At 37.5% G+C, this 15,706-nt stretch overlaps 1 protein-coding gene across 5 annotated transcripts in view; it reads right to left on the reverse strand.

Annotated features, from left to right (window-relative positions):
- WT1 (WT1 transcription factor) overlaps nucleotides 1-14,657 on the reverse strand; it is a 38,483-nt gene extending 23,826 nt beyond the window's left edge. For all 5 annotated transcript variants that reach the window (XM_075283609.1, XM_075283610.1, XM_075283608.1 and 2 more), the window contains exons 1-3: nucleotides 14,267-14,657; nucleotides 3,401-3,523; nucleotides 2,003-2,105 (exon numbers count right to left, since the gene is read on the reverse strand). In XM_075283609.1, the coding sequence (XP_075139710.1) occupies nucleotides 2,003-2,105; nucleotides 3,401-3,523; nucleotides 14,267-14,657 (617 nt within the window). The remainder of the gene's footprint in view (nucleotides 1-2,002; nucleotides 2,106-3,400; nucleotides 3,524-14,266) is intronic.
- Between the last annotated feature and the right edge of the window lie 1,049 nt (nucleotides 14,658-15,706).

A 15,706-nucleotide genomic window follows, 5' to 3' on the forward strand; every position in this document is an offset into this window, starting at 1 on the left:
TTTAGGGGGTTGTTTTTATCGTCATTGAGTGGTATAGATAATGACATGTGATATGTATTGTATGTTTGTGTTGGATTGCGTGGATCGGAAATGTATATGGTTTTATTGTATGGGCGGGAATAAAAGAGTAATCTGTGTAGACACTGTGTTGCTTTGAAAGGCGGTATATGGTGACAGGCGTGAGTGTGTTATATGTTGGTGTCGGGGGATGTATAGGGGGTCTTGTTTAGGGGGGTAGCGGTGTACTTTTTATGTGTAACATGTGGGTTGAAAGTTTGATGAGTTGTGCTATGAATTGTTTTCGAATGTTAAAAGTGGGCAAGGGGGATTTTATGTGTTTTTCCTGGTTTTTGTGGTGCAACGTTCACTGCAGACGCGAAAACTTTGTCTAGCTCTGTAGCACGGTTGATTTTGGAGAGAGGGCTAGCTTTGATGTATGTGTTTCACAGTATTCAATCAGTTGTATATGTATTCTGGGGCTTGGGTTATTTTTTGTTTCTGTGTGTTTTTTTTTGGTAGGGTAGTTATTTGTTAATGTTTTATTTAACATGTGGTGTGTGCAGTCGTTAGACCCCCTAGGGGTATTGAACGCCACGGGGTGTGATCAGTAATGCATTGCATAATAGCGGCACTGCTATTGCAGGCTACGTAGCTGACGCTGGCAGTGGAGATGAGTGCCGGTGCCGGAGATAAGAGTGAAGATGGCGGTGCCCAATGGGTGACATGGCGCGGTAAAGGTATGGGCGAGGCAAGCTAAAGGTTAATATCCAGGATCGGTGCGGGCATCAACCGGGGACATTACTGCAGATTGCCAACTGTGTGAAATAGTAGGCAACTGGTTGGCTATGGTGGGCGCCTGGCTCCCGGGCGACTGCCATAGCGAAATAGCCTGCATGCACCGTAGTACAATGGCGTATGTCGGCAAGGGGTTAAGTGACCAGGAAGTGAGGGAAAGAGCTGTTTGGCGGAGGATTAATGAATGGAGAGGGTAGATAGATATAGTGATCGACAGTAGCGAGACAGCTGGCGGGCAGTAAGGTAGAGTAGGCAGATAGTAGCGAGGGTAAAGTGACAGGGGTGTGATGAAAGGGTAAAGCGGAGTTTCGAGGACAGAAGTAGGCGGCGTGGATGTGGACCCGCTCTCCCAATGTAAGCATAGGCTGTGAACTTACCAGTGTCCTTGGCGTGAAGACTTGGGGAAGGTGGAGGGTCGGGAAGGCGGCAGAGCAGTGAGCTGAGAGCGGTGTCGGGGAGTGTGCCAGCCTGGAGAGGATTCGGGGCATTATGGCCCAGGGTGGAGGCGCAAAGTGCTGGCGTGCAGGAACACGTTGTGTAGGTGAGGAAGGTGCGCATGCTCCTGGAAAGACAGTGTAGTGGCTGGGTGGGCGGTGTGACGGATCGTGAGAGCGGTGGAGGTCGGCAAACAAGGCTGGTCCGGACTGTGGAAGAGGTATCCTCCTGGAGTAACGTTAAGGTGAGGGGCCAAGTGGGAAAGTATATGTAAATGTGATTGCCTGGGGTTAGGGGCGAGGCGAGAGGGCAACAGGGAGTTTGTGGCTTGCTATGCTAAAAAGTGTGTGGAATTGTAGAGCCGGTGCTGAGTTGTGGTTATGTGGGGGTCCTGACAAAAACGTATGTCCGTGATTGCGACAAAAAGTAGCCTATTGTGCAATCCTGCCTAGGAACTATATTTGTTGAAAACTTGAGCCAAATCGGTTGAGCGGCTTTTGCGTGATTGAGGAACAAACATCCAAACCCACAAACATCCAAACACACACACTTTCACCTTTATAACATTACTAGGATATACTCATGTACAGCGCTGGAGATTCTCTGACACATCAATAGTGGAGATGAACCACAAAGAGCGGTGATATGTCCTAGATAAAGAACTGTCCAATGACATCTTCATAAACAACCCGGGACGCCAGTATTAATATACATATCAGAGCTCTTCATACATGACCCCAGTTATCCATAGATCTGTATCTGCTGGACCTACCTGTTGTACGGGGATCGGAGCAGGAGCGCCTGGCTGCCCGTGCAGCTGTCAGTAGGTGTATGGCAGCCATATACAGGAGGAGGCACCGAATACTGCTGGTCGCCTGCAGGGAAGTCACAGCCTATTAGCAGGCATCTGATATGTCACTCACCATCATATACAACAGCAACCCTATATACTCTACAGGAACTACGCAAGGAGATTACAAGGCAACTGCAATGGGAGTAACAAGGTATGGCAGGTGACAAGTTGTGATAAGTAAAATAGAAGAAAGACTTGGTGACTTATTCATAGGTTTGGTGTTTCTTGCACGGTCTGGTCTTGCTGGAGATCCATAGACAAGGGGGTTGGATATTACAGAAGGCTGTAAATATTACGCTGTGTATTCAGACAAGTCTCACTTATCAGAGATTTCCAGATAGGTAAAGGATAAGCGTCACCTTTAGTGACCTGTATATACAACAGTGTATACGATGGGTTTATACTTATAGCTGTATCCACTGTCCTGAAGCAATACAGTGTAAGATAAATCTATGGAGAAGTGTCAGAAAAGCAAATATATAGAGAAGAATATAGAGGAGTATACAGGAATATAGAGGAGTATACAGGAATATAGAGGAGTATACAGGAATATAGCGGAGTATACAGGAATATAGAGGAGTATACAGGAATATAGAGGAGTATACAGGAATATAGAGGAGTATACAGGAATATAGAGGAGTATACAGGAATATAGAGGAGTATACAGGAATATAGCGGAGTATACAGGAATATAGAGGAGTATACAGGAATATAGAGGAGTATACAGGAATATAGAGGAGTATACAGGAATATAGCGGAGTATACAGGAATATAGAGGAGTATACAGGAATATAGAGGAGTATACAGGAATATAGCGGAGTATACAGGAATATAGAGGAGTATACAGGAATATAGAGGAGTATACAGGAATATAGAGGAGTATACAGGAATATAGCGGAGTATACAGGAATATAGAGGAGTATACAGGAATATAGAGGAGTATACAGGAATATAGCGGAGTATACAGGAATATAGAGGAGTATACAGGAATATAGAGGAGTATACAGGAATATAGAGGAGTATACAGGAATATAGCGGAGTATACAGGAATATAGAGGAGTATACAGGAATATAGAGGAGTATACAGGAATATAGAGGAGTATACAGGAATATAGCGGAGTATACAGGAATATAGCGGAGTATACAGGAATATAGAGGAATTAGGAATATCGTTACTGTACCTATTATAAAACTGATGTGATACAGTAAGACAATTATATATACATGGTAACAATACTATACATGGTATATAAGATACATAAAGGCAATCCCCTTAGTAGTACTACAGACAGTATATAAAATACATAGGCCACTTACCTAGAGAGGTTTGCTGGCTGATCGGGTCTTCGTGCTTGAACGTGTGGTTAGTGAACTGTGCGGTGTGGTGAGTTGGGGTGTGCCCATAACTGGGGGTGCCATCAAACGCCACCGCACTGTAACCTGCAAATATAAGATATCCGTCAGGTAACAGAAGTGACCGCAGAGATTATAATCTGGTGATATTGTAATATAAAGGGTTTATGGATGCCAGACCTAAGGGAATGACCAAGATCACTATGCAGGAGATAGATAGATAGATAGATAGATAGATAGATAGATAGATAGATAGATAGATAGATAGATAGGAGATAGATAGATAGATAGATAGATAGATAGATAGATAGATAGATAGATAGATAGATAGATAGATAGATAGATAGATAGATGAGATAGATAGATAGATAGATAGATAGATAGATAGATAGATAGATAGATAGATAGATAGATAGATAGATAGATAGATAGATAGATAGATAGATAGAGGAGATAGATAGATAGATAGATAGATAGATAGATAGATAGATAGATAGATAGATAGATAGATAGATAGATAGATAGGAGATAGATAGATAGATAGATAGATAGATAGATGATAGATAGAGATAGGAGAGATAGATAGATAGATAGATAGATAGATAGATAGATAGATAGATAGATAGATAGGAGATAGATAGATAGATAGATAGATAGATAGATAGGAGATAGATAGATAGATAGATAGATAGTCACTTCTGCCTTTCCTAAGATATCTCTGTTATTGTCAATATGCAAATGAGCTCCTTGGAGTAATGGGGGTGTTATCATTGCTTTTAGGCTAAGGCCCCATGGGACGATGTGAAATGATAAAGCACTGCAGGAAAAACCACAGCGGAAACACATCCCGATTCTTCCAGCAGCGCTTTGAACAGAAAGTTCACAGAGTTTTCCTCCGCGGGCTTTCTGTTACAATTATATCTATGGGAAAGCTCATTTGCATATTGAAAAAAAATCAATATCTCAGCTGGGGAGACTCGGACTCTTATTATTCCGGGATGTGCTGGATTCTGGTGACACTTCCTTGGACTTTCCATAGACAGCTTAGTGAAGTCTATAGCAGTCACTTTTACATAGGTTACGTATCAGTTGTGATGACTCCACCCACTTATTAAAAAATATTAGAAACAGCCTCCAAAAATCCAAAAAGAAAGTTGCAAATTTGTGTCTTATTTCTACCAAAAACTGCCACAATTCACTTAAAAGGGTTTTTCAGGCCTGTGATATTGAGGAGCTATCCCCAGGCAGGAGGCAGACAGCGCCGTCCCCGGTTACTGCAGCTCAGATCCTATACAAGAGACCTGGAACCGAGCTGCAGTAACCCGGCATGGCCACTAGGTCAGCAGGATAGGTCATCAATATCATTTGCCCCTTTAATAAATATCCTCCTTTGTCTGGTGACTGCGACCAGGTCCCAAAACTGGAATGAAATGTAACAGAAGCTTAAAAATAACTAACCAATGGGATGAAGCCATTGTATCAATCCTGTTTGCTTGTATTGCAGTCTATGTGGTTGGAGTTACCATCTACCGAAAAACTGATACAAACTGCTAGAGCCGAAAATATCATCAGATTTATTTACTGACAACCAGCAGCCAAGTGACAGCAAAAAGAAGCAAAAAAAACACAAAAACAGCCACAGACATTTTGCTCCATAGATATCAATAGAATAAAATACATATACAATTTCAAAAACATCAAAAAAATTTACTATTTAAAGACAGTTGTAAAGGCACAAAAAATTCTGGTGTGAACGCAGCCTTACAAACCCATTCCAGTCTAATGAATAGAGTTTGATATATTTATTAACCAGAGACCAATTCCTGACCATACACAGATCTATCAGAGCAGGTCACAGCAAGCAATATGGAAAAAAAATAATCTGCTCCATTTATCTGAATGGATTCTGCACAGGTCCAGACACACCCTGCAGAAACATCTACTCCAGATACATGCAATGGATTCTCTTGTTGCAGAAATGTCTGCATGTGAATATGTCCCAATACGCCAGATCTGCGACACTTATTAGTCTCAAGGCAGGTAACAGCTTTATATTACATATTTTTCCTATTTTGCCCCTTTTTCTTGTGGGTGTCTAATTTTTTAATTATTTCTGAATATTTTTGCATTTTTTGCACTTAATGTACCTAATATATGTAGGATATTTATGCACTTAATGTATGTAGGATACATAGGTGGATGTGGTTTATAGGATACATAGGTGCATGGAGTCTATAGGATACATAGGTGCATGGAGTCTATAGGATACATAGCTGGATGTGGTTTATAGGATACATAGGTGGATGTGGTTTATAGGATACATAGGTGCATGGAGTCTATAGGATACATAGGTGGATGTGGTTTATAGGATACATAGGTGCATGGAGTCTATAGGATACATAGGTGCATGGAGTCTATAGGATACATAGCTGGATGTGGTTTATAGGATACATAGGAGGATGTGGTTTATAGGATACATAGGTGGATGTGGTTTATAGGATACATAGGTGCATGGAGTCTATAGGATACATAGGTGCATGGAGTCTATAGGATACATAGGTGCATGGAGTTTATAGGATACATAGGTGCATGTGGTTTATAGGATACATAGGTGGATGTGGTTTATAGGATACATAGGTGCATGGAGTCTATAGGATACATAGGTGGATGTGGTTTATAGGATACATAGGTGCATGGAGTTTATAGGATACATAGGTGTAGGATACATAGGTGCATGGAGCTTATAGCATACATAGGTGCATGGAGTTTATAGGATACATAGGTGCCTGTGGTTTATAGCATACATAGGTGCATGGAGCTTATAGGATACATAGGTGCATGTGGTTTATAGGATACATAGGTGCATATGGTTTATAGCATACATAGGTGCATGGAGCTTATAGGATACATAGGTGGATGTAGTTTATAGGATACATAGGTGCATGGAGTTTATAGGATACATAGGTGCATGTGGTTTATAGGATACATAGGTGCATGTGGTTTATAGGATACATAGGTGCATGGAGTCTATAGGATACATAGGTGCATGGAGTCTATAGGATACATAGCTGGATGTGGTTTATAGGATACATAGGTGCACGTGGTTTATAGGATACATAGGTGGATGTGGTTTATAGGATACATAGGTGCATGGAGTCTATAGGATACATAGGTGCATGGAGTCTATAGGATACATAGGTGCATGGAGTTTATAGGATACATAGGTGCATGTGGTTTATAGGATACATAGGTGGATGTGGTTTATAGCATACATAGGTGCATGGAGTTTATAGGATACATAGGTGCATGGAGTTTATAGGATACATAGGTGCATGTGGTTTATAGGATACATAGGTGCATGTGGTTTATAGGATACATAGGTGCATGGAGTCTATAGGATACATAGGTGTGGGACACATAGGTGCATGGAGCTTATAGGATACATAGGTGGATGTAGTTTATAGGATACATAGGTGCATATGGTTTATAGCATACATAGGTGCATGGAGTTTATAGGATACATAGGTGCATGGGGTTTATAGGATACATAGGTGCATATGGTACATAGGTGCATGTGGTTTATAGGATACATAGGTGCATGTGGTTTATAGGATACATAGGTGCATGGAGTCTATAGGATACATAGGTGCATGGAGTCTATAGGATACATAGCTGGATGTGGTTTATAGGATACATAGGAGGATGTGGTTTATAGGATACATAGGTGGATGTGGTTTATAGGATACATAGGTGCATGGAGTCTATAGGATACATAGGTGCATGGAGTCTATAGGATACATAGGTGCATGGAGTTTATAGGATACATAGGTGGATGTGGTTTATAGGATACATAGGTGCATGGAGTCTATAGGATACATAGGTGGATGTGGTTTATAGGATACATAGGTGCATGGAGTTTATAGGATACATAGGTGTAGGATACATAGGTGCATGGAGCTTATAGCATACATAGGTGCATGGAGTTTATAGGATACATAGGTGCCTGTGGTTTATAGCATACATAGGTGCATGGAGCTTATAGGATACATAGGTGCATGTGGTTTATAGGATACATAGGTGCATATGGTTTATAGCATACATAGGTGCATGGAGCTTATAGGATACATAGGTGGATGTAGTTTATAGGATACATAGGTGCATGGAGTTTATAGGATACATAGGTGCATGTGGTTTATAGGATACATAGGTGCATGTGGTTTATAGGATACATAGGTGCATGGAGTCTATAGGATACATAGGTGTGGGACACATAGGTGCATGGAGCTTATAGGATACATAGGTGGATGTAGTTTATAGGATACATAGGTGCATATGGTTTATAGCATACATAGGTGCATGGAGTTTATAGGATACATAGGTGCATGGGGTTTATAGGATACATAGGTGCATATGGTACATAGGTGCATGTGGTTTATAGGATACATAGGTGCATGTGGTTTGTAGGATACATAGGTGCATGTAGTTTATAGGATACATAGGTGCATGGGGTTTATAGGATACATAGGTGCATATGGTACATAGGTGCATGTGGTTTATAGGATACATAGGTGCATGTGGTTTATAGGATACATAGGTGCATGGAGTCTATAGGATACATAGGTGCATGGAGTCTATAGGATACATAGCTGGATGTGGTTTATAGGATACATAGGAGGATGTGGTTTATAGGATACATAGGTGGATGTGGTTTATAGGATACATAGGTGCATGGAGTCTATAGGATACATAGGTGCATGGAGTTTATAGGATACATAGGTGCATGTGGTTTATAGGATACATAGGTGCATGGAGTTTATAGGATACATAGGTGCATGGAGTCTATAGGATACATAGCTGGATGTGGTTTATAGGATACATAGGTGCACGTGGTTTATAGGATACATAGGTGGATGTGGTTTATAGGATACATAGGTGCATGGAGTCTATAGGATACATAGCTGGATGTGGTTTATAGGATACATAGGTGCACGTGGTTTATAGGATACATAGGTGGATGTGGTTTATAGGATACATAGGTGCATGGAGTCTATAGGATACATAGGTGCATGGCGTTTATAGGATACATAGGTGCATGTGGTTTATAGCATACATAGGTGCATGGAGTTTATAGGATACATAGGTGGATGTGGTTTGTAGGATACATAGGTGCATGTAGTTTATAGGATACATAGGTGCATGGGGTTTATAGGATACATAGGTGCATATGGTACATAGGATACATAGGTGCATGTGGTTTATAGGATACATAGGTGCATATGGTTTATAGGATACATAGGTGCATGGGGTTTATAGGATACATAGGTGGATGTGGTTATAGGATACATAGGTGGATGTGGTTATAGGATACATAGGTGGATGTGGTTATAGGATACATAGGTGGATGTGGTTATAGGATACATAGGTGGATGTGGTTTATAGCATACATAGGTGCATATGGTTTATAGGATATATAGGTGCATGTTATTTATAGGATATATAGGTGGATGTGGTTATAGGATACATAGGTGCATGGAGTCTATAGGATACGTAGATGCGTATGGTTTGTAGGATACATAGGTGGATGTCTAACTCACCAGCTGCAACTTTATAAAGAATTACAATTAAAAAATGCAGGAAAAATTCTGGAACATGAATTGCAACAAATTTATAAACAAACATGTAATAGTTTGATACATTTGTTACAAACAGACACACTAAGAAAAAAAAAAGCCAGAAAACTAAAACTAGCTTCCAGTAATCTCCTCTTGATATTCAGACCATTATGTCCATGTATGAGGTTCGGTATTTTATTCATGTATTTATTTCAGATACATTTTATGGAATATACAGATGGGATATATATGATCTGTAGTACATAGGAGAGCTTGGGTTTGTTGAAAATATAATAATAAAAAACTACAGCTAAAAAACTGATTAAAAAATATAAATTATAATAAAACAATATAAACAAATAATATGTAATAAATATCACCAAATCTTTCCCATGTCTTTAGTCTGACACTGCCGAGACTTTCCATTAATGATGAAACATTTTCTAATACATTTTACTATTTAGACCTTTTGCTTCCTGTGGGTTAACCCTTTCCTATGTCTTTTTACTGTTCTACAGTTATAAATAGCAGTGAGTGGAAAATTACTGAACAAGAGAAAAAATAATAAGCTCCCAATATTTATAGCAAACAAATAGTGTCAGCCCTTTCTGCAGCCCTGGATCATCCATCAGGCCCAGGACAGGCACTTTCATTAATTACACGGGGGCAGTTAAGTGCAGGGATACAATGTATCCATAGAAAGTAAACGGACTCATTACAATCTGATATTTACTTTGCCCCCCTCCCCCTCCTATCACTTCATCTTATTATTGCAAAGATGGGAAATAAGAATTATATAATATAAGGATTAGGAAGCTTCAGTAGTTGGTAAGTTTTTAATGGCTGGGACTGAACTGACTACTTATAACCTTGAGGGGAAAATATAGGAACAAAATCTACAACAGACACAATAGAAAGGATTCTGTGACTTTCACTTTTATGATTTTGCAACTTTTGATCATTTTAATTTCTAATGGTATATATATGTGTATATATATATATATATATATATATATATATATATATATATATATATATATGCAACATGTCTTCTGTGGATCTGTATACATAAGTGTATATGCACATACAGACTGAAATATATATTGAAATAATTCAATACGATTTCTTCTCTTTTATTCTTATTTATTTTATTAATATATTTTAACATATTCAAATATTATATTTATCTGTGTGTGTGTATATATATATATTGCATTTTATTTAGATATATTTTGTTAATATTATTTTTTTTTTGCTTTATATTTAATATATACTTATTTTATCATATAATACTTTAATTTATTTATCATATAGTACTTAATTCAATTTGTGTGTATATATATATATATATATATATATATATATATATATATATATATATAACTTTATTTCATTTGTATGTATTTTTCTATTTCCCCAGTTATTTGTCTATTTTATTTTATACTTATGTTTTCTCATTGTATACATTTACATTTCGAGTTATTTCTTTTTCTTTCTTTGTATTTTGTCTTAATATATATATATCGTTTATTTATTTTTAATTTTCTACACGTACATTTGTATTGTAGATTGTAATTCACGCTCTGTAATTTTCTCATTTTTATTTGACTTATTTCATAGGTATCTTACGATTCTATGTATTATAATTTGTTGAATTACTTTTCTCTATTACAGATGAGGTTGGAGGTTCCTGACAATATTCAGATTCTGCTGCTGTGCTGTTACAATGTATCAGGATGATGAGTCTCATCTGTGACCTTGACAAGTCCATCTGAATGGCTGACTGATGTTTTGGTCACATTTCCTGGTCCTGCCTGACCCAAATCCTCAGGAATGTGATAAGGTCTGAGCTGTGACTGATACCAGTCCTATGTAATGAGAGTCTTATCACAGCAGAATTATTACAGGGCGCTGAAAAGCCACCCTGAGCCCCAGCTGTGTCCCTGCAATGGTCTGGATCAGAGAGGACAAGACCTGGAGGAGAAGTCCAGGCTGCAAACTCTACAAAGACTTGGCAGAAAGGGATATTCCACCATCAAGGTAACAGATTTCCCACGAAGGAGTCCAAACATCATGGAAATGACCAAATCCCAGTGAGATACCATTATAATATACTGGAAGTATCTCATAGATCCTAAAACATATATACACTAAGTGTTCAGGAAACTGATGGAGAGAAAGAAATCACATGGATACACCAACTATATGAATGTAGGCTCCTATTCCTACGAACGATAGATGATAGATAGATAGATAGATAGATAGATAGATAGATAGATAGATAGATAGGAGATAGATAGATAGATAGATAGATAATAGATAGAAGATAGATAGATAGATAGATAGATAGATAATAGATAGAAGATAGATAGATAGATAGATAGATAGATAGATAGATAGATAGATAGATAGATAGATAGGAGATAGATAGATAGATAGATAGATAGATAGATAGATAGGAGATAGATAGATAGATAGATAGATAGATAGGAGATAGAGAGATAGATAGATAGATAGATAGATAGATAGAAAGATAGATAGATAGATAGATAGATAATAGATAGAAGATAGATAGATAGATAGATAGATAGATAGATAGAAGATAGAGAGATAGATAGATAGATAGATAGATAGATAGGAGATAGATAGATAGATAGATAGATAGATAGATAGATAGATAGATAGATGATAGAAGAAATATTTTGTTGCAACAATATTCTACCTAGATTCTTCTATTTCCCTATTATCTCAATATCTCTATAATCTCAATCTAATATTTACTCTCTCTCTCTCTCTCATGTCTAATTATCTATCTCATACCTATGTGCTATATCTAAGTATCTCTGTATCTATCTTCTATCTATCTATCTATCTCCTATCTATCTATCTATCTATCTATCTATCTATCTATCTATCTCTCCTATCCTTTCTATCATGATCTATATATCTTTTCTAATATCTATTTCTCTATATACATCTCTATCTTTTTATTTTCCTAATATATCCTCTATTTTTCTATTTATTTTATCTTGTTTTTCCTTCTTTTTAATATCTCTCTGTCTATCTACTTCTATCTATCTATCTATCTATTTATCTATCTATCATCTATCTATCTATCTATCTATCTATCTATCTATCTATCTATCTATCTATCTATCTATCTATCAGTCTACAGTAAATCCAAATATATTGCAGCATCCACAGGTTAAAAAAGGGGAAAACAGACTTTATTCTCCCATCTGTGCAACATTTGCTTGGAAAAGGTTCTATGGAAGGGATGAAACATTGCGCAGATGGATGAATAAAGTCTATTTTCCCTTTTTTTAACCTGTAGATGCCGCCATATATTTGGATTTACTGTGGATAGGTCCTTGGCTTGGATCTTTGGACGTGCACCATATACTATAGGAGAGCATTGCGGGGAGTTTATCTTTCTTTCTTTTTTTCTCTCTTCTATATATCAACCTTGCTGTCCAATATTTATCTAATATACAATCACCTCTGGTGTATATGGACCTACCTTGGTCTCTGCATAGGATCTGTACTGTATAGATAGTTGTGCAGTATATCTGAGATCACTTTCTGACAGACCCAGCATTATACTATCTATATATATATATATATATATATATATATATATATATATATATATATATATATATATGGATTACCTCCCATATGTGTGTTCTCTGAGATTACACAGCAGGGCTAATCCTAATCCCCTTGTATACTGATAATAATCTCCTGAGCTCTCTCATGTAACATCAAGGCTGACAGCCTGAACCTGAACCTGAAGGAGCTGACACTGACAACTTCTATAGGATGTGGCTGTATTGTCTATAGTGGACTGTATTATAGACAATATATATTAACTGAAACGCAGATATTATATAGATATATTATATATTAGATATAGTAGATATAGATAGAAAGAAATCGATATGAGATACTGCAGAAAACCATCCCAACTATTTAGAGCAGGAGCAATAAATGGTAAAATATGCTAAAATAGCAATAAAAACTAAGTATAAACTATAAATAAATAGCAATATATATATATATATATATATATATATATATATATATATATATATATACACTATAAATTACATTACTGATAATAGAACTCTCAATCTAATCCTGAACCCGGTTATATATATACTCGGAGGTTACTGTGAAATATAGTTTAAGAGAGACTTGGTAAACATATACTAATTTATACAAATATTATTATATATTATACAGAGAAAGTGGCAATTCAGTACAATTTGCAAATTTGCAAGTATGTTATGTTGCAATTCTGTAAAATGTTGCAAGTTGTAGATATGTCAATATAATGTACAAATGTATAGATAGAGCAATGCGAAAGAGATATGATAAGCAGGTTTATAGAGCAAGAAATGATATGAAGTATATCATGTAGTAATTCTATACAATGTCGCAAATTATTTATGTATACTTATCATTAATCTATAAATGTACAGATATGGTAGTACTAGAGAGATATAGTATACATAGACATATATATGTATATAGCTAGAGATAGATAAATAGATATGAGATAGATAGATAGATAGATAGATAGATAGATAGGAGATAGATAGATAGATAGATAGATAGATAGATAGATAGATAGGAGATAGATAGATAGATAGATAGATAGATAGATAATATATAGACACATAGGAGATAGATAGATAGATAGATAGATAGATAGATAGGAGATAGATAGATAGATAGATAGATAGATAGATAGATAGATAGATAGATAGATAATATATAGACACATATAATACAGAAAGTTGCAATTCCATTTGTTTTGTCTTAGAAAATTACATCAAATAACAATAATATACAATTTTCGGGTTGTAAATATAATTCTATACAGTATATTATGTGACATTTCAGTGCATTGCTGTAGGTCATCTATCCATATATTTTCTGTTATATACTCTGTGACATTTCAGTGCATTGTTGTCGTATATCTGAATATTTCTAGTTAATGTTGTATATTATGTGACATTTCATTACAGTGTTTCGTATATTCAGATCTTTCTATGTAATGTGATATATTCTGTGACATCTCAGTGCATTGTTATAAGTCATATATCCAGATATTTAATATTATATATTCTGTGACATTCCAGCGCATTGTTTCATACATCCAGATATTTCTATTCTGTGACATGCCAGTGCCTTGTTCCCAGTTTGCACCTACCTTGGTTCCTGATACTTTGCTGGTTCTCCAGGCAGTTGGACAGGTAAGGGGCATTGGTGAACATCCTGGGCTGGCCTGTAGAGCTCTGGTTTGGAGGGGGTGCACTGAAGGCTCCATACCTGCAGGCTCCAGCTGCAGTGCCTGTGAATTGCCCAGAGAAGTGCACGGTGAAGGCGCTCAGACATTGCTCCTCATGCAGATCCGGGTTCCAACTCGGCTCCTGCTTGATAAAGGAGTGAGAAGCCAGAGAAGAGTAGGGGGCTCCGGGGGGAAAGTCCAGGACTGGAGCCCACTGAGCACTGCTGCTGACCGGCATGTTACAGCTACTGTTCCCGGAGAGAGAGGACACTGGGGGGAGCAGGGCATTCATGTCCCTCACATCTGACCCCATCTGAAGACTGCAGGGGCTGCTAGGAGATGTCTGCTGGGCTGACAATGGTCAGTGGTCCTCAGCTGGCAGCAGTGTAGACAAGTCGCTGGGATGTCCCTGCTCTGAGTGTGACCAGAGCCCTGCAGGAGCTGAGCAGTGTGGGGGCTGACTCTCCTACTAATGCTCTAATAGGGGCTTCTCCATTGTGGGAGGTGGAGCCCCAGGACCATGGCCATTCATACCCATCATACACAGCCCATACTATCCACAGCACAGGCTCCTGAGCCAGACCCCAACCAGGGGGAGGGAGGGGAGGAGGGGGCGAGTTACCCCAATTATAACTAATGCAAGTGATGCAAAAGAGTCCTAGAGAGAGAACTGCAAAAATAACAGGACTGGGCTGCAAGGAGGACCCGAGAGAGAACTGGTGAGTATACAGGGGGGCAGAGGAGGAAATACAGGGAGGGAAAGTGACAGGTCAGACAGTGTGACAGAAGAACAGATAGATAGATAGATAGATAGATAGATAGATAGATAGATAGATAGATAGATAGATAGATAGGAGATAGATAGATAGATAGATAGATAGATAGATAGATAGGAGATAGATAGATAGATAGATAGATAGATAGATAGATAGATAGGAGATAGATAGACAGACAGATAGATAGATAGATAGATAGATAGATAGGAGATAGATAGATAGATAGATAGATAGATAGGAGATAGATAGATGATAGATAGATAGATAGATAGATAGATAGATAGATAGACAGACAAATGGATAGACAGGGATATTTATCCATAGAAGGATAGATCGAGATAAAGATGATAAAGAAGTCATACAAAGAAAGTAAGAAGAAAGATAGATAGATTTAGATAAAGATGTAATAAAAGAAACAGAGATATTGATAGAATTGATAAACATCTCAGAGATAGATCTAATTAAATAAGAAAGAAAGATCCACAGCAAGTAAAGACTGCCATTAGATTCTGTAGTTGGAGAGATGCTAATCAGACATATAGATAGATAATTGATAGACAATGTATCAGTAGATGACTAATGCTAA

This window comes from Leptodactylus fuscus, chromosome 7 (assembly GCF_031893055.1).
Source record: "Leptodactylus fuscus isolate aLepFus1 chromosome 7, aLepFus1.hap2, whole genome shotgun sequence".
In the NCBI taxonomy this organism is placed as follows: Eukaryota; Metazoa; Chordata; class Amphibia; order Anura; family Leptodactylidae; genus Leptodactylus; species Leptodactylus fuscus.